This window comes from Protopterus annectens, chromosome 1.part1 (assembly GCF_019279795.1).
Source record: "Protopterus annectens isolate FY-2018-M chromosome 1.part1, PAN1.0, whole genome shotgun sequence".
Classification (NCBI taxonomy): Eukaryota; Metazoa; Chordata; order Ceratodontiformes; family Protopteridae; genus Protopterus; species Protopterus annectens.
In genome coordinates, this window is record NC_056726.1 from 272814489 (window position 1) to 272837021 (window position 22533).

General features: G+C 42.5%; 1 protein-coding gene across 1 annotated transcript in view; it reads right to left on the minus strand.

The window, feature by feature from the left end:
* Nucleotides 1-22533, minus strand: part of TBC1D32 (TBC1 domain family member 32) — a 1886357-nt gene that overhangs the window by 1559993 nt on the left and 303831 nt on the right. Inside the window, exons 8-9 of the mRNA XM_044086982.1 lie at nt 1663-1803; nt 1014-1106 (exon numbers count right to left, since the gene is read on the minus strand). Coding sequence (XP_043942917.1) covers nt 1014-1106; nt 1663-1803 — 234 coding nt within the window. The remainder of the gene's footprint in view (nt 1-1013; nt 1107-1662; nt 1804-22533) is intronic.

A 22533-nucleotide genomic window follows, 5' to 3' on the forward strand; every position in this document is an offset into this window, starting at 1 on the left:
TCCCCTCCACCTACAAAAACACCTAACACACTTTCTACTACGTTTCTGCAGGGGGAAACCCCTCTGCCCCCCACACCACCCGTAAATTAAATATACCAACTCCAAGATTGCACTACGGTGAAAAAAAGTTTATTTGCTAACCTCACTGTATGGTGATTGTGATACAGTGAGGTAAGGAAAGTAACTTTTTCCACCGTATTGCGATCTTGGAGTTGGTATATTTAATTTATGGGGTGGGGGGCAGAACGTAGTAAAAAGTGTGTTTGTTAGCTAGGTGTTGTTAAAGCTGGAGAGGATGTTATTTACATATGCATTGTAGTTTTTAATGTTATGAAGCACACATTCAATGTTTTGAGTTTTCAGTGTTTTCGGTTTTCAGTGTTTTGTGATTTAGCTTCTTTGGTCGCAATGTTATGAAATTCAACATTATGAAATTTCAATGTTATGAAGTAGACCCATATATATATATATATATATATATATATATACATATATATATACATACATATATACAGACACACACACACATATATATCTATATCTATCTATATATGCATATAAAGTATGAAAATGCAAAGGTCTGTCATTACTGACTGACTGCAGTCCTCAGTGATACATTTTCTAGAAAGTTAATATTTTGTTGATGGGCACAAGAAAACCATGAGGCAAAATCAGTGAAACTATGTAGACTGTGGGTCAGCTGAAAACTGTGATAATGCACCACAAAACTTTAAAACACACCACAAAGCATCTAGAATGCCATGGCTTCTGGGGTCTAGTGGTACCTAGACTCTGGCTCAATTTAGTGATTTCGCCCACAGTTATTGCAGTAAGACCTGACCACACCTACTGTGATGCCATAGGTATGGCCATAACTGAAACTGAACATATTAGTTTAACGGAACTGCTTACTGTGCATCTGCCAAACAAAAAAGTGCTCTTTTAAAAAATAAACACATGATAAATAAATGGCATACCAGCTCTGCAACTCATTTTACTAATGATCTTGGTACCTGACTGTCCAGTTAAACTTCTGTGTGCTACATTTGGATTTCTGCACAAAATCCGAATTATCAAAACTATCAGGTCCATGAGTGATACTGGCTCTGTCAAAACAAAGATATAAAAATGCAAAATGCTGTCATGGTTCAGTCAGCAAGATGGCAATATCAACTATTGTAATTTGCATTTAAATAACACGATAAAAGTATTTTCAACAAATATAATTATTGCTTTTGAATCTACATCACTGTAAAAGGGTACTCAGTGCACATACACACACGTGTGTGTGTGTGTGTGTGTGTGTGTGTGTGTGTGTGTGTGTGTGTGTGTGTGTATGTATATATATATATATATATATATATATATATATATATATATATATATATATATATAGGTTCATAGGTAGTTATTAGGCTATCGGCCCAATGGCCTATGTAAGCCTAGCCATCAAGGTTCCATAGCTTACGCCACCCAAGAAAGTTATTTTCCTGTGCCACTGTCCAGCAGAGACACAGAAGTGATCCCCGGGGTGTGTTTCCTATTTCCCACATACACACACACACACACATATATATATATATATATATATATATATATATATATATATATAGACACACACACACACACACACATATATATATAGATACACACACTGCTTACCATTTCTCTTTTTAGTTTTAACAGGAAACAGTTTTCTTCCATGGGCATATATTAACAGTCTTCCCAAAAGACACACCGAATGAACAAAATAAATATAATAAAGTTCTTTTTCAGTATAGAAAGGTCTTCGTTGTTTGTTACCTGGAGAAAACAAATTGGATAACATATTACATAACTGCTGCACACCATTTGCAAACAAATTTATTTTTAATTATTTAGCAGATGTTGACATTGCACTAATAAACATATGTCATTTTCAACTACCGCAAGTTTGAAAAACAAGACTTTTTTTCATACTCAGTAAGTGTAAACTAAATGGAGTCACTGTGCAAAAAAACATACTTACAATTTTGCTAGCAAGGCCAAAGCAAAGCGATCACCTTTTAAAACTAATACAGGGATGAATGGAACAAAGTCCAATGGCCAATATGGCAGCAATGCTGAATGCTACAAACTACATTTTACTTCAAGACTGTCTACAAAATGTGCATCAAAATGAACATCAATAACTCAAAGGTACTCGGTGACAAAATCAAAGTAACAGGTACAGTTGTGTTGCAATACTACCAGAAAGCAGATGTCGGAATTAACCCCGTCTTTATAATATCTGGGTAAAACAGCCTGCACGTGGAAAGTTTTCTCACTAAACTTCCTGCAAAAACAATACTGATGTACTGTGCAAGAACTGTAACCACCTTCAAACATTATGTATGAAAGCCCAATCCAGTCACTTCTGGGCTAGAGTACCAAAATCAGACAACTAATTATGGTTTCATAAATTATTACCAAAATATCTTAAGAACCATTAGAAGATGGGCTTTTCAAGATGGCTGCACACTAATCAACGGCTTAACTTCAGTTCTTCCAGTGTAAAAAAAAAGACAAGAGCCACAAACTCTTGTCACTTTTAATAAATTAAGTTACTGGCTAGTAAAAACACTGCCTGGATGCCAGCAAAGAAGACACAAAGAAAGCCTGAAAGAAAATCAACTAGAAAAGGTGAGGAGAAAACGCTGACTGGGAAGAATCCTGCAGCTGTTTAGCAAAAAGAAGTTCAAGCTCTAGCTTTGGTGCAAGACATGACTTCCAGTAATCTAGAGGAAAAAGTAAGTCAAACATGCTGAAAGCTGATAGAAATAAACAAAACACTAAAGGAGTATATCAACATAAATAACAAAAGGCTGGAAAAAAGGAAGAGTCTTTAAACAGATATTCAGATGAGCTGATAAAAATGCAAAAATTAGAGGTCATAATGAAGAAAAGGCTGGCAGGTCTATGGTTAAACATCGAACAGCACATTCATCGAACAGCTGTTTGCCGAATACTAATTCTCAAAACCTCTATTAATTGAATGGCCATATCATCCTAATGATTTTCACTGAATGATGATAGTTGGCCACCATAAATGAAGTGTTAACTTACTTACCAGTAATGTACCAGTAACCTGCCCTTTCCCCACTGTAGTGCAACCTCAGAGTTGGTATATATAATTGGGGGGGGGGGGGCACAGCACCTCACATAATGAGTGTCCAGTGTTATACTAATGTTCCTCTTGTGGGGGGGCTACCCTCTGCTAATTATATATAGCAACTCTGAGGTCGCACTACAGAGGGGAAAGGGCAGGTTTCCTTATAAGTACGCTACTGGCAAGTAAGTATTTGGCAACGCTATCTTTATGGTGGCCAACTATCATCGTTCAATGAAAATCATTACGATGATATGACCATTAGATTAAAGGAAGTTTTGACAATTAGTATTTGGCAATCAGGCATTCGATGAACGTGCTATTCGACGATTAACCAAAAAAATGGTAGAATTAGAAAACAGAACACATAGGGGAAAACTTTTAGTTATGTACTTACCATAACTTTGGATGTATGGGATCCATCTCGCCTACATTCATAACTGATGGGTTCGGAGCCGATCCATCGGCTCCAACTCGGCCAACTAGTATACTAGAACAAAGTCTCTTATTGGCTGGGCTACCCTCTATCCCAGGATGCACCACACCTGCTTCCCCAGATCTTGTTTGTTCGCTTTCATACTTACATGCAAACACAGAAAAAATACCAGTTACTCCAACCAACCAAAGTTCTTCAAGAGAAGATCTCCAAATGGAGCAACATTTCCTCTAAATCCAAATGGAAGGGGGAAAGGAGGGTGGGTACGAATGAATGTAGGCGAGATGGATCCCATACATCCGAAGTTATGGTAAGTACATAACTAAAAGATATAATGGGATCCTATCTCGCCTACATTCATAACTGATGGGACAGCGTCCCTAGCACCTAAATCCCGGGTGGCTCATTGGAAAACACTCCTGAGAACTGTGGAACCAAAGGAAGCCCTGCCTCGAGAAGCCACATCTATTTTGTAATGAGAAATGAAAGTGTGCGGAGAAGTCCAGGTAGCCGCAGCACAAATATCATCTATTGATAATTTGGAGTGGAATGCTACAGAAGTAGCCATTGCCCTGGTAGAATGAGCCCTGACTGGAAAGGGAAGCTCTTTGTCAGCCTGCGAATAAATGAAACAGATGCAATCTTTAATCCATTTGGCTATGGAGGTTTTAGCCACTGGTTGACCCAACCTGTTTTTTGCAAAGGACACAAACAGTTGATTTGACTTCCGCGTCTGAGTAGTCCTGTTCAAATAAAAGCGCAGTTGTCTATGGACATCCAATTGATGAAAGATAAATTCTGCGTTATTGGAGAATTTGGGAAAAAATACAGGGAGCTCTAGGGACTGTTGAATGCAGAAAGAAGATGCTACCTTTGGTAAAAAAAGAGGGATTTAATTTAAGGGACACTCTATCTTTGTGAAAAATCAAATAGGGAGGATTACAACAAAGAGCCTGGAGCTCTGAAACCTGCTTGGCCGAAGTTATGGCCACTAAAAAAGCGGTCTTCCAAGACAGGAATTTCATATCACAGGTAGCTGCTGGTTCAAAGGTGCGGGCAGTTAAGACAGCCAGGACCATATTTAGGTCCCAAGGGGGCACAGGATGAGATATCGGGGGCCTAAGGAGCCACACTCCTTTAAGGAAAGCCTTGCAAAGCTTGTTTGTCATTAATGAAGGTTCAAAAGAAACATGAAAATTAGAGATGGCCGCTAGCTGAACCTTAATCGTGGAAATTGAAGAGCCCAACAGAAAAAGAGAGGCCAGGAAATTTAAGACCTCCGGTACTGGGGAAGTAAGAGGGTCTATACCTCGTCGCTGTGCCCAAAGGGCAAACCTCTTCCATTTGCTGGAATACAGTTTGATAGTGGAAGGTTTGTGAGAAGAGGACAAAATGTGGATAACCTCCGGAGAGAGAGAACTGTCCCTGACTAAGGATGGAAGTGGAGTAACCAAGCAGCCAACCTCAAGGACCTGAGAGATGGGTGAGACTGTCCTGACTGATGAGTCATCAGGTCTGGCACCGGGTCCAGAAACCATGGACCTTCCACCGCATACCTCCGAAGGAAGGGGAACCAAACCTGACGAGGCCAGTGCGGGGCAATCAAAATCATGTCGCTCTCCAGGTAAATTGCCTTCTGTATCACCCTCGGCAGGAGGGGAACCAGAGGGAAGGCATAAAGGAGACCGGGGGGCCAAATGTGGGTTAGAGCGTCCCTGGTAATCTGTCCCTGAGAGGGAGTCAGAGTGAAGAACTCTCTGCACTTCGCATTGTGGGGGCTGGCAAACAAATCGCAGCAAGGGAGACCCCAGTTGGTGAAGATTTTCGCAGCCACTCTTTGGTTGAGGGACCACTCGTGGGATAACAGGATAGTCCTGCTTAGTCTGTCCGCAATCACATTGGATTTCCCCGGGATGTGCGTTGCCATTAGGAAGCAGTTGGTAGCTACCGCCCAGTGCCAAAGTCTCATGGCTTCTCTGCACAGTGGGTACGACCTGGTCCCGCCTTGCTTGTTTATATACCAAACTACCGATATGTTGTCGGATAGGATAGCAATCAGACCTTGCGGGAGAGCGTGATGGAGAGCTTGTAGTACCAGTAGCACCGCTCTCATTTCCAGGATATTGATGTGTAAATGCGCTTCCTGGGGTTGCCATGTGCCTTGGACAGACCTGTCCAGATAATGACCCCCCCACCCTCCCTGGGAGGCGTCCGTGGTCACAGTGGCAACGGGGGAATGAAGGATAAAAGGTCGCCCCTGGTCGAGATTGGATCGGAGGAGCCACCAACGCAGATCTCGACGGCAACTTTCCATAATCATAACCAAGTGGTTCAAGGGAAGTTCCTGATAGGACCATTGAACCAAAAGTAGCCATTGCAGCACTCGCATGTGCAGTCTGGCTAAGGGGACTAGGAGAATAGTTGATGCCATCGACCCCAATACCTGCAGGATCAGATTGGCCGGAGCTCTTGATAGGGGGAGGCAGGATCGAACTTGATTCTGCAAAACCTGAATCCTTTCTACCGGTAAGAAGGCGTGCATCCTTCTTGTGTCTAACTCTGCGCCTATAAAGGTAATACGCTGAGATGGCTGTAGCACAGATTTTTCCCAGTTGAAAGTGATTCCTAGGAAACGGCCCAAGCTGACTGTGGCCATGAGCGACTGAATTAGTAGATGCTTGGAGGTGGCAGTAAGGAGCCAGTCGTCTAGATATGGAAACACTTGGAATCCTAGACTTCTCAGGTGAGCAGTCACCACCGCCAGACACTTGGTGAACACCCTGGGGCTGTGGTGAGACCAAAGGGCAGTGCTCGCTACTGGAAATCACTGACTCCCAGGCGATAGCGGAAATGACTCCTGGACTCTTGACTTATCAGAATGTGATAGTAAGCGTCCTTGAGATCTATGGAGCACATCCAGACATCCTTCTCCAATAGTGGGAGAATGGACTGAAGAGTGACCATTCGAATTTGGACTTTTCACAAAGCGATTCAATGAACTGAGGTCCAAAATGGGCCTGAAGTCCCCTGTCTTTTTTGGCACCAAAAATAGTCTTGAGTAAGTTCCTGATCCGATCTGATCGGTGGGGACAGGCTGGATGACTCCTTTTTCTAGCAGCTTTGAAACCTCTATTGCTGCTTGATCCCGCTGACTGGGTGGCACGTCCGGGATTTCCCTGAAGGGAAGGGGGGGTCTTGATGAAGGGAATGAGATAGCCTCCGGTAATAATCCGGAGCACCCACTGGTCGCTGGTAATAGCTTCCCAAGCCTGTGGGTGTTCCGCAAAACGACCCCTGACTGGCTCCGGAGTTGCACAGTCGGGCACCAACTCAGGGACGGTGAGCGTAGGAGGAACCACGAAAGGAATCGCGGTCTCCAGAGTTACGGGGGCCTCTGCCGCCTCTGGGACAGCGTCTTCCCGAATCCCCCCCCTGCCTCTAGAGGGGGGATCACTGGGTGGAGTAGGGAAAGACCTCTGAGTTTTCCTGAACCACATTTTCCCTCCTCTCTGGGCCTTGGGGTAAGGCCTAGAGGGAGCGGAAAAACGGGCCCCAATGGCAGTCAAGGTCTTGCCCTCCTGCTCGCACCGAGTCAGTGTGTCCTTCACCTTGGGTCCAAACAAAGAGGACCCATCAAAAGGGGCGTCGGCGAAGGAAGACTTGAAGGCCTCCGCAAAGGAACACAAGCGTAACCAGGCGTGTCTCCTAAGGGCCACGCCTGTTCCCGCTGCTCTACTTGCCCCCTCGGCCACAAACGAGATGAGCCTCATGGACGAGTTGACAATGGATGATAAGGTAGTCATCTGGGCGCCAACAGTGTGGGCTAACACCTCAGGTAGATTACCTGTGAGGGACTCACCTAGCTCTTTAAGGAGGTCCCTTTGGAGCCTAGTAAAATGACACAGGTAATTTAGCGACCGTAAGGAAAAGGCCGCTGAAGAAAGGGTACGCTTCCCGTACCTATCCATGCTCCTGGAATCCTTATTAGGAGGGTGGATAGACGTTGAAGCCTCTGCCACGTCCTGCTGTGTGGCAGATGCCACCACCATCGCATCTACAGAAACTCCTTTTGTTAAAAATTCCTTTTGAGGGGGGGCTGAAAGGAATTTGTTGGGTCTTGCAGGCACCGATTCCACAGAGTCAGGGTGCTCCCAAGCCCTTCGAGAAATTAAATCAAGTAACTCATCGAAGGGCGGAGACACCCAGGAGGCGGAGGGCTGGGCCCCGAAGGCCTTGAGGAAGACTGACTCCTCAGCGGAAGGGGTTTTGGCCTGCCAATCTCCTCTCTGTCTCAGAATCTCAAGGATATCCGAGAAAGAGACATCATCCGAAGATGATTTTGGGGACCCCTCCGCATCATCGAGGTCAGTGTCAGATGTGATAGACTCATCTTGGGAGTCCACGTGCTTCCTCTTGCACAATTTCTTCCGTGGAGGCTCATCCGAAGCGGTTTCGGACGGACCCCCCGGAAGAAGGGAACCCCCCACGGGGGTATCCTGAGGCCCTGGGACCCCGCTGTCATGGGACTGCAGTACGCCAGAAGCACCAGTCTCCAGGTCTAGGGACGGTGAGAAGGAAACCTGCTGAGCCGGCAAGGACATGGCCAGCGCGCTCCTCATGGCCTCAAAGGCAGGACCTCCAGACTCCATGGAGGTCACTGGCCGAGAGACCACGACGGCTCTAGGAATCCCCGCAGTCGATGCTCCGAGGGGAAGACTAGGCACCGAGGCACCTAGCTCCAAGATGTTCCCCTCGGCCCCGGCTGAGGAAGTCCCGGTACCGAACCCCGAACCCGAGGACAGGGTAGGAACAATGGTCGGAACCGATAAACTCCGAAGGGGTCTCGGTTCCGACTGTACAGCTCCGCCTTGCTCCACCATCACCGACTCCAACGGCTCCGAGGAAGTTGGAGGAGGAATCAGCCGAGGGATTGGCTCCAGGGCCGAATGGGCTGGAGCCGAGATCATTTTTGCGAAAACCGGAGACTGGAAAAGCCTCTGAATAACTCTATCCAAATCCGAATCAGATAATTTGGAGGATCTAGAGGAAATAGAAAGGGGCCAAGACGACACCTCTCTCGGCTCCGACAAAGTAGGGGACCGGCTCCGAAAGGGCTCCAACACTATCGGCGCCGGATCCGACACAGTATGAATAAGGATCGGCGCCGAAGGAGCTTTCGGAGCCGAGGGGGAAGAGTCTGAGCTGCACACCTCCATTGGCTCTGAGACCAATGGAACCGAGGGAGGTGATTCGCCTCTCGATGCTCCAACCTGCGGCTCCGAAACTAATGGAGCCGAGGAAAGAGGCATCGAGGCAGACCCTTCGACCCTCGGCTCCGAAGTCAGTGGAGCCAAGGAAGAAGAGGTCGACTTATGCTTCTTAGTAGTCGGCCCCGACGGACTGGTCGGAGCCGACGACCTTTTCTTTTTAGAAGCAGTAGCAGAAGATGAAGCCAAAGCTTCCTCAAAGGAGGGCTTAATAAGGCCCTTCAGGATTAATTTATTTTTACGTTCTTGAAGAACCCTAGCGGAAAAGGCATGGCACACACTACATGTCTCTTGCAAATGCTTTGGCCCTAAACAATAAACGCAAATGGCATGACTATCCGTGATAGACATTTTATAATTGCACTTAGTGCACTTTTTAAAACCAGATTTCTGCTCTTTAGACATTTTCACCAACAAGTAATGGAAGAAGAACAATCTAACTGCCACACAAAAAACAGTACTTTACCAAAAACTTTAAAGCGCGAGAATAGGGCGCGAGCCCTCTGGACACAGATTTACCTCACAAGGAGAACAACAACAAAGGGAACACAACAACGGGCAAAAGCCCTCTAACTTAAACGGGCTTTACCCGGAGAAGAAAAGGAATAAACACAGACAACACACTCACTCCACTAAGAAGGGCAAAGGCCCTCTAACTTAAACGGGCCTTGCCCGAAGTACCAACATACAAAAAAAAGCCAATAACACTCTAAACAATACACAGACTTAAGAATAGCTGTTAAAACAGCTGTTGATTGAATTTATGAGGAAACCCCAGGTCAAAAGACCAGAAAAAAGAAGAAAATACACTTAGCTCCAGCCAAGTCGAGACCACGTCTAGCTTGATAAAGCGGCAAACGAGATCTGGGGAAGCAGGTGTGGTGCATCCTGGGATAGAGGATAGCCCAGCCAATAAGAGACTTCATTCTAGTATACTAGTTGGCCGAGTCGGAGCCGATGGATCGGCTCCGAACCCATCAGTTATGAATGTAGGCGAGATAGGATCCCATTACATCCTGAGATTTTCTACTGCACCTGAGAAATAAGAAGAAACAGACTATATTAATTTTATGAAGGCATAAATAAGCAAATGGACTGATATTCTACAGCAGGATCTGTTAACCGAAATGGCACATCGTGTGTATGCTCCTAACCTGGCAATGAAAAAGCAGCCAAGACCTGTATTAGTAAAAATGTAATCCTACTAGCAGAAAGAGTTGATCCTGACAACACTGTATCAGAAGGTAATGTATTACAAGCTGGAGACAGTATGGTGTTTGTGGAAAATGTACACCAGGCAGAAGAGAAACAAATTTATTCCAGCAATTAGGAATGTCAAGAGGAAGGTGTGACATTTGAGCTGCTATACCTAACTCCTGCACGGCTGATGTAATAGCTACAGCACTTCATGAATCCTTGGCACATCTAGAGAACAAGAATTGCTAGGTCAGAATGCTCTCCATCAATTTTAGTTCTGTCTTTAACACTGTCATCCCCCAGAAGCTGATATCAAAGCTGATCCAGCTGAGCATCAACCCCCCCCCCCATGTAACTGGATACTGGCCTTTCTCATCAACAGACCCCAATAAGTATGTGTGGGAAATACCAGTTCAGTCACTATTACACAGAGCACAGGTGCCCCTCAGGGCTGCATTCTGAGTCTTCTGCTGTCCATCTTGTTGACACAAGACTGCATGGCCAAGCATGAATCCAACAAAATCATTAAGTTTGCAGAAGACACCACTGTTTTAGGTCTCTTCAGAAATGGTGAGAAAACACCATACGGGGATGAAGTGGAGCATGATAGGCTGGTGTGACAGGAACAATCTGGCCTTAAATGTAAGCAAGACCAAAGAATTAATAGTGGACTTCAGGATGACTCGGGAGATACACCAACCTCTTGAAATTAATGGGGTGGCAGTGGAAAAAGTCAAAAACACCAAGTTTCTGGGGGTGCACATCTCTGATGATCTATCCTGGTCAGCTCACATTAGCCACACAGTGAAGAAGGCACAACAATGTCTGCACTTCCTACAGAAATTAAGGAAGGCAAACCTGTCTCAGTCCATCCTCAAAGCCTTCTACAGGGGGACCATTGACAGCAACCTCTCAAATAACATCACAGTTTGGTACAGTAACTGCAAAGCATCTGACCACAAGGCTACATTGAGGGTAGTAAGGACAGCGGAAAAAATCATTGGTTCCTTGCACCCATCCATGGATGATTTGCAAGAGACTTGATGTGTGGGAAGGGCTAGGAAGATAATCAGCTATCCCACTCACCGTACCCATGGCATGTACTTCTGCCTTTCCTTGGGCAGGCAGTACCGCAGCTTACACTGCAAAACATCTAAACTGAACAGGAGCTTCTTCCCTCGATCCATAAGGCTGCTGACCTAGAATACCAGGCATGATAGCAAATAATTAGATCAGTATGCCACTTGCTACGAAGTATCAGCTGTAGTAATCACTGGGAAATTGCTTTAACAACTGGTACAGTTAGACTGATTTCTTATGCTATTATTTTCTGAATGTGCAACAGTGTGTCACCACTCCATACATGTGCAATATAAACATCAGAATATATCATACTACAACTGATGAAGTGCAAAATTCTAAGCAATCACAAGGTGAAGTCATGGTCTTGCAATACCTACTAGTATAATACTGTCTAACGTCTTCCTGTCAAATTGTGGTAATTATTGTATTGTTAATATTTTAATTATTATTGTATGTGCATTAGTCTTACTGTCATTCAAACAATGTGTTCATTGTTATGTCTTGCACAGGGACCAAAGCAACATAATTTCATTCAGCTTGCACTGCTGTGTACATCTGATTGACAATAAAGTTTACTTTGACTTTCTTCAGAACATTTTTTCCCTGGAGGATCAAAGTCATTTACGATACAGAACAACGTAAGGAGGAAATACAAAAGTTGGTTCGACAAAATGTGAGCCATCAAGCAGAAGGGGGCTATGTTTTTCATTTTTCTGATAGTAAAGCACATGGAGAGACTTGAAATGCTTGAGAGACAGATAAAAGCAGAGGAGTTGACTAAAAGAATCAGGAGTACCTTGGAACTGAACCGGAAGTTGGAGATGGGAGATCCAGATGGAGAAGGACAGGAAAAAGACTAGCAACATGGAAATTAGTGAATAAATATAAGATTACAAAGCATCAACTGCATTTGTGAAATACAGCTGTACAAGAAAACATGGAAAGAAGGACTGCAACTAGGGGCAGAGAGAACAGGCGGGGGGGGGGGGGGGGGGCTGGAATTCACTGGAGGAAGTTGGCAAAGGAACCAAGGTATTGGGAACAAATAATATGAGAATGAAAGGTAACAGAATGAGAACAGGCCAAGAAAACATTTGGACTGCAGGCTAGTGACTGCCTTCCCTATCAAGGGCTGACATCAGAGTACATGCAAAGGGAAAGGGATAGGGGAATCCTAATTGAAAATCTTCACTGGTTGAGTTTTTAGTTGGATCTAGAACAGACGCTGCTGTTAAAAAAAGGATAATTAGCAGGGCATACAAAATACTGAACAATAACTATAGGATTCAATCAAAGGAGGTCAGAAAAGATTAGGAAGGAAAATTAAATAAGCAATTCACAAAACAGTGTGAGGACATATGAATGACTACCAAATATGCAACAAAGTCTGAAAGATTTAGGATTTTAGCTTGGAAGTATGTATTTGTATAGGTACGTTACTACCCCAAGCAGGCTCCAAATATTTTTTTCTCAGGCAGATGGCAAATGTTGGAAGTGTGATGGAGAAGAAAGAGGAAGCTGACCACATATGTTTTCGGACTACAATCAGATGGCAGACTAAAAATTCCTTACAGAGTACTCTGTCAGGAATACTGGCAAGCAAATCAGAGTAACTAAGGAAATTATTTTTTTGAATTTGGGTAGAGGATCTGAATTGCCTAGACATAGTAAGCCATTGTGAAGTTTAATTCTGCTTGCTGACAAAAAAGCAACTACTAGAAAATGGAAATCAAAGTCCAATCTAACTGTACCTGAAGTAATTAATACTGTAACAGACATACTAGAACAGGAAGTAGGATCTTAAGAAAATGGTAGGAGCAAATTACATAGGGAAAAAAATGAAAATAGTGGGAAAAATACATGCAGATAATATTCCGCAGGAGGAATGAGATTTAAGAGTAGGCAGAAATTGAACAATTTATGTAATGTTTGCATGGTTATATTGTATAGAAGAATATGTGATATATGATGTTTGTAAATGTGAATTTGTTAATATAGTTTGTTTACTTTTATATAAATGTAAGTTTGCCTATGTCACAAGTGATAATTCAATAAAGGTGCTTTTGGTTTAAGAACCATCAAAAGATGGTTCGGTTACTTCCAGAATTTAGATTATGCCAACCTCTGCCAAGTTCCCAGTCAGAGTGACGTGTAAAGAACTTGCTTCTCTCTGGGTAAAATCATTATACCGAGTCAATGTGTAATGTCAGGCTCCATCAAAATAAGCAGTCTGAGCATGTAAAAGTCTGTCTTCATGCTATTATGATCTGTTCTAGTCAAAAGGACATCCAGGATGGAGATCTTGTGATCAAATAACAGTGACATACCCAATGGCAGTAAAGATCGCAGATGCAAATAAAAGAACTCTGCTGCCACACACAGTTTTATTATGATTAGAATTTTCATTGGCAAAAGGCTAATCTACTTTTGCTGTGACTGGCTGAACAGAGGCCTCAAAAGAGTTGTATCTCACTTTCCATCAGACCAAGTAGTACCTACAAGTTTATTGTAGTATAATGTATTGCTAAATATCCCCTTAATGTTGTCTCCTCTTATACTCAAGTCACTACTTTCTTCATAGAGCAGAGCCTGCGGTCACTACATTTGGCCTCGATAATGCATTGGCTCTGTCACAAGGCCCTAAATCTACAAATTTACTAAGAATTTTGTCAGTGTTTAATAGCCTGTGGTCACTACATCGGACATTGTTATTACAGGAGATCTGACACAAGTCCTTACACCTACAAGATTACTGAGAATTTTGTCATTGTTTAATGTAAGCATATTTATTACAAACAGCCATGCTGCATATTAACTTTAAGCAGTTAAACACATGCCTGCTCTGTGACTGACAGTCCCTGTGAAGTAGTCCATGGAGTCTAAGGACCTCTTACTAAGTTTGGCCACTGTCCCCTTTTGCTTGACCAGTAGACTATACTGCATATGCCAGTTATTTAGTCTCAGTAAATTACTGACAACCCGTTTTACTTGTATCTCTTTGTTAATTGCTTTGTTCCATCTACAAACTGATCGTTCTCAGTTATAAATTGACCTCAAACTGATTTAAATGGACTGTCACTGTAGTAGAATATATTGCTAATATCCCCTCAGTGATGTCTCCTCTGACACTCGGTCAATATGTATGTAATGTAAGCTGCTAGTATTCTGTTAAATATATATATTACACTGTTTTGACTTACTGGTTAATCCCATGAATATTTTCTAAGTAATGGTGTTACATTATGCTTATCAGTGTAGTGCCATGTTCTAATAATCTGCTCGATACAGTTGTACATTTACACTGCATTACTTTGGTTCTCAATCAGTATACTTCATGCTAAAACTACTCTGAGCTTACATTCATATACTTCCTTACCATCACTCAGCCATTGGGGATGCACAAGCCAGTGCTTTTTTCCTTACAGGTCCCAAGCCCGGATAAATGGGAAGGGTTACATCAGGATGGGCATCTGGTGTAAAACGTTTGCCAAATGACATATGCAGACAAAAATACAGATTTCCATACCAGATCGGTCAAGGCCCGGGGTAACAACGACCGCCACCAGTACTGTTAGCCAACAGGGTGTTGGTGGAAATTGGGTTACTGTTGGCTGAAGAAGAAGGAGAAGAAGAGGGGGGAGGCATGTCTGAAGGCAGGAAGAGAGGAGGAAGGTTACGAGTGTGGTAGTGAGGGTAGGAACTTTGAATGTTGGCAGTACGACTGGTATAGGGATAGAGCTAGCTGATATGATGGACAGAAGGAAGGTTGATATATTGTGCGTGCAAGGGACCAGATGGAAGGGCAGTAAGGCCAAGTGTATCAGAGGCGGGTTCAAATTGTTCTATTACAGTGTGGATGGGAGGTTATTCTGAAGGAACAGTATGCCAAGAGTGTTTTGGAGGTGAAAAGAGTGTCAGACAGAGTGATGTTTATGAATCTGGAAATTGATGGTGTGATGAGGAATGTTGTTGGTGCATACACTCCGCAAGTTGGGTGTGCAATAGATGAGAAAAAAAAATTTGGGAGTGAACTGGATGAAGTGGTGGTGAGTGCACCGAAGGGTGAGAGAGTGATGATTGGAGCAGATTTCAATGGGCATGTTGGTGAAGGGAGCATAGGGGATGAGGAGGTGATGGGTAGGTAATGCTGTTAAGGAGAGGAATGCAGAAGGTCAAATGGTAGTGGATTTTGTGAAAAGGATGGACATGGCTGTGGTGAATACCTATTTTAAGAAGAGGAAGGAGCATAAGGTGACATACAAGAGTGGAGGAAAATGCAAACAGGTGGATTCTATCCTATGTAGGATGGCCAGTCTGAAGGAAAATGGAGAATGTAAAGTGGTGGCAGGGGAAAGTGTAGTTAGGCAGCATAGTGATTTGTAGAATGATGCTGATAATCAAGGAAGGAGGAGGAGTGTCAGGGCAGTGCCAACGGTCAAACGTTGGAAGTTAAAAAAGGGTGATTGTGAGGTGGAGTTCAGGGAAGAGTTAAGACAGGCACTGGGTGGCAGTGAAGAGTTACCGAACAGCTGGGTAACTACAGTAGAGCTGGTAAGGGCGATGGCTAGAAAGGTGCTTGGTGTGACATCTGGACAGAGGAAGGAGAACTGGTGATGGTATGAAGAAGTACAGGAGAGTATACACAGAAAGAGGTTGGCGAAGAAGTGGGATTGTCAGAGAGATGAAGAAAGTAGACAGGAGTATAAGGAGATGAGGTGCATGGCGAAGAGAGAGGTAGTGAAAGCTAAGGATAAGGCGTATGGAGAGTTGTATGAAAGGTTGGACACTAAGGAGGGAGAAAAGGATCTTTACTGATTGGCTAGACAGAGGGACCGAACTGGGAAAGATGTGCAGCAAGTAAGGGTGATAAAGGATGATGAGGGAAACATACTTTCAAGGGAGGAGAGTGTGCTGAGCAGATGAAAAGAAAACTTTAGGGGGTTGATGAATGAAGAAAATGAGAAAGAAAGAAGGTTGGATGATGTGGGGATAGTGAATCAGGAAGTGCAACGGATTAGCAAGGAGGAAGTAAGGACAGCTATGAAGAGGATGAAGAATGGAAAGGTTGTTGGTCCAGATTACATACCTGTGGAAGCATGGAAGGGTTTAGGAGAGATAAAAGTGGAGTTTTTAACCAGATTGTTTAATGAAATCTTGGAAAGTGAGAAGATGCCTGATGAGTGAAGAAGTGTTTTGGTACCAATTTTTAAGAATAAGGGTGCTGTGCAGAGCTGTAGTAACTACAGAGGGATAAAACTGATCAGTCACAGCATGAAGTTATGGGAAAGAGTAGTGGAAGCTAGGATAAGAAGGAAGGTGATGATTAGTGAGCAGCAGCATGATTTCATTCTGGGAAAGAGCACTACAGATACGATGTTTGCTCTGAGAGTGCTGATGGAGAAGTATAGAGAAGGCCAGGATGAGTCGCATTGTGTCTTTGTGGACTTAGAGAAAGCATATGACAGGGTACCTAGAGAGGAGTTGTGGTATTGTATGAGGAAGTCAGAAGTGGCAGAGAAGTATGCAAGAGTGGTACAGGATATGTACGAGGGTAGTGTGACAGTGTTGAGGTCTGCGGTAGGAGTGACGGATGCATTTAAAGTGGAGGTGGGATTACATCAAGGATCAGCTCTGAGCCTTTTCTTATTTGCAATGGTGATGGACAGGTTGACAGACAAGATCAGACAGGAGTCGCCGTGGACTATGCCATTTGCAGATAACATTGTGATCTGCAGAGAGAGTAGAAAACAGGTTCAGAAGACCCTGGAGAGGTGAAAATATGCTCTAGAGAGGAGAAGAATGACGGGCAGCAGGACTAAGACAGAATATATGAGTGTGAATGAGAGGGAGGGTAGAGGAATGGTGAGGATGCAGGGAGTAGAGCTGGAGAAGATGGATGAGTTTAAATACTTGGGATCAACAGTTTAGAGTAATGGTGAGTGTGGAAGAGAGGTGAAGAAGAGAGTACAGGCAGGGTAGAGTGGGTGGAGAAGAGTGTCAGGAGTGACTTGTGACAGATGGGTACCAGTAAGAGTGAAAGGGAAGGTCTACAAGAGGGTAGTGAGACCAGCTATGTTACATGGGTTGGAGATGGTGGCAATGACAAAAAGGCAGAAGTCAGAGCTGGAGGTGGCAGAGTTAAAGATGTTAAGATTTGCACTGGGTGTGACGAGGATGGACAGGATTAGAAATCAGTATATTAGACGGTCAGCTCAAGTTGGACAGTTTGGAGAGAAAGCCAGAGAGGCGAGATTGTGTTGGTTTGGACATCTGCTGAGAAGGGATGCTAGGTATATTGGGAAAAGGATGCTAAGGATGGAGCTATCAGGTAAGAGGAAAACAGGAAGGCCGAAGATAAGGTTTATAAACGTGGTGAGAGAGGACATGCAGGTGGTTGGTGTGACACAGCAAAATGCACAGGACAGGGCAAGATGCAAAGGACAGGAAGAAATGGAAACACATGATCTGCTCTGGAGACCCCTAACGGGAACAGCCGAAAGAAGAAGACTCTACTCTTATACATCCCCTGAATTATCTTGCTCTGACTTACTGTGGTCCTTCATCCATATATTTTTTGTTTAACAAGTACTAATTGTATTACCTCAATATAAGCTTACAGCATACTAGAGTTTTTTTTTCTTTCTTTCATTTCAGAGCCTACAGTCACTACATCTGACCTTGATTTTGCAGGAGCTCTGCAACACGGCCCTACACCTACACGATTACTGAGAATTTCTCAGTGTTTAATATAAGCATATTCATCATTAAGAACCCTGCAGCGCATTAACTTTAGTCAGTTAAATACAAGCCGACTCTGTAACTGAAAGTCTCTGTGAAACAGTCCGTGCACTCTAAGAACTTCTTACTAAGTTGGCCGCTGTATCCTTTTAGTAAGGACTTTTTACTACTTTGGCCGCTGTCTCCTTTTACTTGACCAGTAGACTATACTGCATATGCCAGTTATTTAGTCTCGGAAAAAGAGACAACCTGTTTTACTTGCATCTCACACTTCTATTTAAACAGCATATTTACAGAACAGCACATAATCTTTCCAAATTTAACCCAGAAATGTTCTTTACTACTCTATCATCTATTAACTGGAACTTCTTAAAAATCCTACCCTTAGACAATGCTGTAACTGAATTCAACACAACTTTTCTACGTATCCTAAATAGCCTTGCACCTCCTAGAAGGAAGGGACTGAAAACAAATATTGCACTTTGGCTATCCAACAAGAGTAGAATGCAGGATAGAGAAAAAGCATGGAATGAATTGCAAAAATATAAAACACCTCAACATCTTGAAATTTCAAAATACTTCGCAATCATACTAAAAAGTAAATAAATGAATTAAAAAAACTATACTATAATAACTTTCAGAATAATACCAAACACAATCCTAAAAATGTTGGACATCCATTAAAGAAATCTTACATCCTGGTCAAAAATTCAACCCAAACCCCTCTCCTAATAATTCAACACTCGAAACTGCAATACAATTCAACTCTTATTTTAAAGACAGTATTAGCATCTCTAACCAAGGATTTGTCAACATCTAATCCCAACCCTGCTCAACAGCCACATATCAACACATCCACTTTCACCTTCAAACCTATGCCTACATCCTATATAAAACTAATCTTAAGACTTAAACCATGCTCTTCTTCAGCTGAAGACCTTCCAAGTGAGTACCTAAAAGCAGCAGCCAACAGCATTGCCTATACTGTCTTAATCTTTATAAATAGGTCAATCCAGGAATCCCACAGTCCCTCTCTATGGAAAAAGTCACACATTATCCCCCTGCACAAAGGAGAAAATTCAACAGACGTTAATAACTTTACACCTATAACAATCTTATCTCTCTTCGCCAAAACACTAGAAAAATGTTTTCAAAAACAACTGTTACACTTTCTCCTGCAGGAAGAACTCCTATCCCTTACATAACGTCTTCCATCCTCCCACAGTATTAAGCACTGCCCTTCTAACCTATACAGACACTGTCAATAAAGCTGGAGATAATGGGAAACTAATATCTTCCTTATTTCTAGACTTGTCTAAAGCCTTCAGTACAGTTTGTCACAGCAAACTTCTACTTCAAATGTCCTCGCTAGGTCTCTCTCTCAGCCCACACTTCTTTGTTTCAAAAGCTATCAGTCCAATAGGTATCAGTCAGTAAAATGGCAATCCATGTTCTCTCCTTACCTCCCAGTCTCCACCGGTGTACCACAAGGCTCTATCCTTGGTCCGTCCTCTTGAATATTTTCATCAACACCCTCTATACTTACACACAACAGGCCACTCAAATACAATACGCAGATGACTCCACTGTCATTTGCACATTTGACAACATGGTACATCTCCACAAAATTACTCAGAAAGCTTTTAAAGCCACTGAAACCTGGCTTCATAATTCACAACTGATGCTCAACCCAAAAAAGACCAAACTACTACTTTTTTTCCCCCAAAATCAGTCTCTCATGAAAAAAACAAAATTTAAAGTCCTCTCTATTGGTAATACAACCAATGAGGTCACTTCTCATACAAACTATTAGGGATGACGGTGGATGATAATCTTACATTCATCCTTCATATACAAAACTGCATAAGTCAAACTCATCAAAAACTAGAGATAACTTTACTGAGCCAAAAACGTTCTCACAGATGCAACTAAAACCACACTTGCCACTACTTATCTCCTTCTCACTCTTCTTTATGGTGCTCCAATCCTTAATAACCTCCAGGCTTCACAAAAATTAAAACCCGAACAGTGCCATAACAGTTGTTAAATTTGCAACACATACCCCTTTCAGAACCCACCACTGTTTAGCACTGAAAAGCCTAAACTGGTTAGAACTGCCACATCAACTAACACATATACTTCTTACCACCTACAAAATTATCCAGCATCCATCTGCCTGTCCAGTACTAAAAATCATTCTACACAACTATGTTCTCAATCGGTCACTGTGATCTAGTGACCAAAAACTCCTCTCTATCTACAAACCTGGCAAATCTGCTGGGCATTTTCTGTACTTGTACAAGGTTACTAAGGCTTGGAACTTCTTGCCTATATCCTTCAGGTCTATTACTCTCCCTACCATCTTTCAAAACCACTCTGAAAGACTTCCTAGCTAAAATCTGGCTTTGTTCTTGCTCAAAGCCAAAATAAATCATATTCCTAAATGTGAACAAGTACCCTTTCACTCCTTATACCACCTTACTCTCCCTTCTTCTTTTACTTCCTTACTGCTATCTAATTCACTTCTCTTTCTCTCTCTCTAAATGTACCATAGGCTTGTTTTGCCTCAATTCATATTGTAATTCCTATTTATATTAGGCTAACCTACCTTTAATTTCTCTATAAACTGTCTAAAATGTCTCTAAATATTAAATGATTGTCATATACCTTGTATTGATTCGTAATCAATGTTTTTATGTCTAATTTGTTATAATTATTTAAACTGCAGATGTTTTGTTTTATTTTTGAAGATCATAAAATTATTGTTCTTAAAATATTTAGAAGTAATTTGGAGCTTTTCCCTCTGGGCCTCCACAGAAAATGCATTTCTACCTATTCTGACTTTCCTGGTAATCAAATGTCAATAAATAAATAAAATAAACAAAAATAAAACAAGTAAAACATTTAGACACAGAGGTCAAAAACAAATGTAGAAATCTGATGTGTAAAAATGGGCAAATAAACTATCCAATGTTATTATGAATACCATACACAACTGTAGAATGTTTTACTGCTCCTACTGTCATCCTGTCTGTTTAGGCAGAATGCTTAAAGGAGAACCACACCCACAGACTCAAAACATATTTATTTCATCATGGTTTGGTGTTTCCTACATTTTAATACCACTCTGAGACTATTTAAAGTTTTTTTAAATAATTTTATACATAATTTCTGAGTCTGACCACATGGGGTCTGGCATCTTGAAGTAATTCTGATTGTTTAGTCTGCCTCTATGTATCCCACAATGCAGTGTTTGTCATTAAATAAATTACATCATGCAGGCCTTCTTTCTTCCTAAAGTACATGCCAATGCACTGATTATACATGCATACACTGCTGTCTTTCAGTCAGTCAGTTTTAAGTAACATTTCATGCCATTCAATGACTGCTTACAACACAAACAGTGCAAATGCCACACAACAGACTTTCAAAGTGCTTTTTACTGCTGCTTCTTTTTAGAATGGCTAAACTGCAGTTTTTTTGTGAAGCATGAATTGTATTACTTTGACTCATCTCCCATCCCCCTTCACACCTAACTTCCCTAGCTGTCAAAGTGCTAAGGGTAATGCGAGCTGTTACCTGCTGTGATTGACAGCTCACAGCAGAAGACCTGACTCATGTACTGTTTCCTTGTTCTAGCCTTTACTTTCTGTATGGGTAGGGGAAGGACCAGAGAGCTGTGACATCACAGCATGGGTGGGTTTTTAGGAGAGTAGTGGTGATGTCAGTTTGGGGAGGAAAATAGCAAGAAAACTACCTGTATTCAGTGGTCTTGATGACATCAGTGAATTGGAGACTGCAGCAAGCTTTTCCAGGGCGGGACAAAAGTTTTCTGAAAGTGAAACCACCAGAGTACAATAAGGTACTGTTCTAGTGGAGATAAACAGTCAATATAAAATATTTTAAATGCTGTATTGTTGTTTTTTCATAGCAAGGGCAGCAAATAGGGAGAAAAAAGACAGAGAAGTTGAGCCTTTAATAACAGAATCCCATTGCTGCCCTTTAACTATCCATCCAGATGCTAAATTGAGGCTCTGATAATCTTCCTTTGGACAACTGCTGCAGCAAAACCATTTCAGGCCATGAACATCAAATCCCCCCCAGTGAGAGAGCATACTTCAATCAAATGAAGAAAAAAAATAATAATGAAGCTTTCTCTCTCACTTAGGTTCATAGGATGATACTAGGCTATTGGACCAGAGGCCCTTATAAGCCTAGCCAAGAATTTCACCCATGTTCCCACAAAGTCAGCATCTGTTTTTGCTGTCCATCAGAGGCACAGGTGGGATCCTAGGGGTGTATTTTCTGTTTCCCATCCAGTCCTTCCTCTTAAAGAGGGCTAGTGAAGTACTCTGCTTGACATGGAGAGGCAGTTTATTCCACAAATGAGGGAGTTGTTGGGATACAAATGTATCCCACCAACAAGTTCTATTAATGTCACAGACCAGGTTGAGACCTTGCATGCAGGTTGTGCGAGTGGAGTTTGACTGACTGATATGCAGCAACTCAATCAAGGCTGAGTCTGAGATGGCCTTGTATGCCAGACACAGGCCACCTCTGAGTAGTCTGTATGAAACTGAGTAGAGGGACAGGGCTTTTAGCCTATCTGTATAAGATAGGTATTTGAGACCCTGGATTTTCCTGGTCAGAAACCTCTGTGGTCTCTCAGACAGCCACTTGTGCTT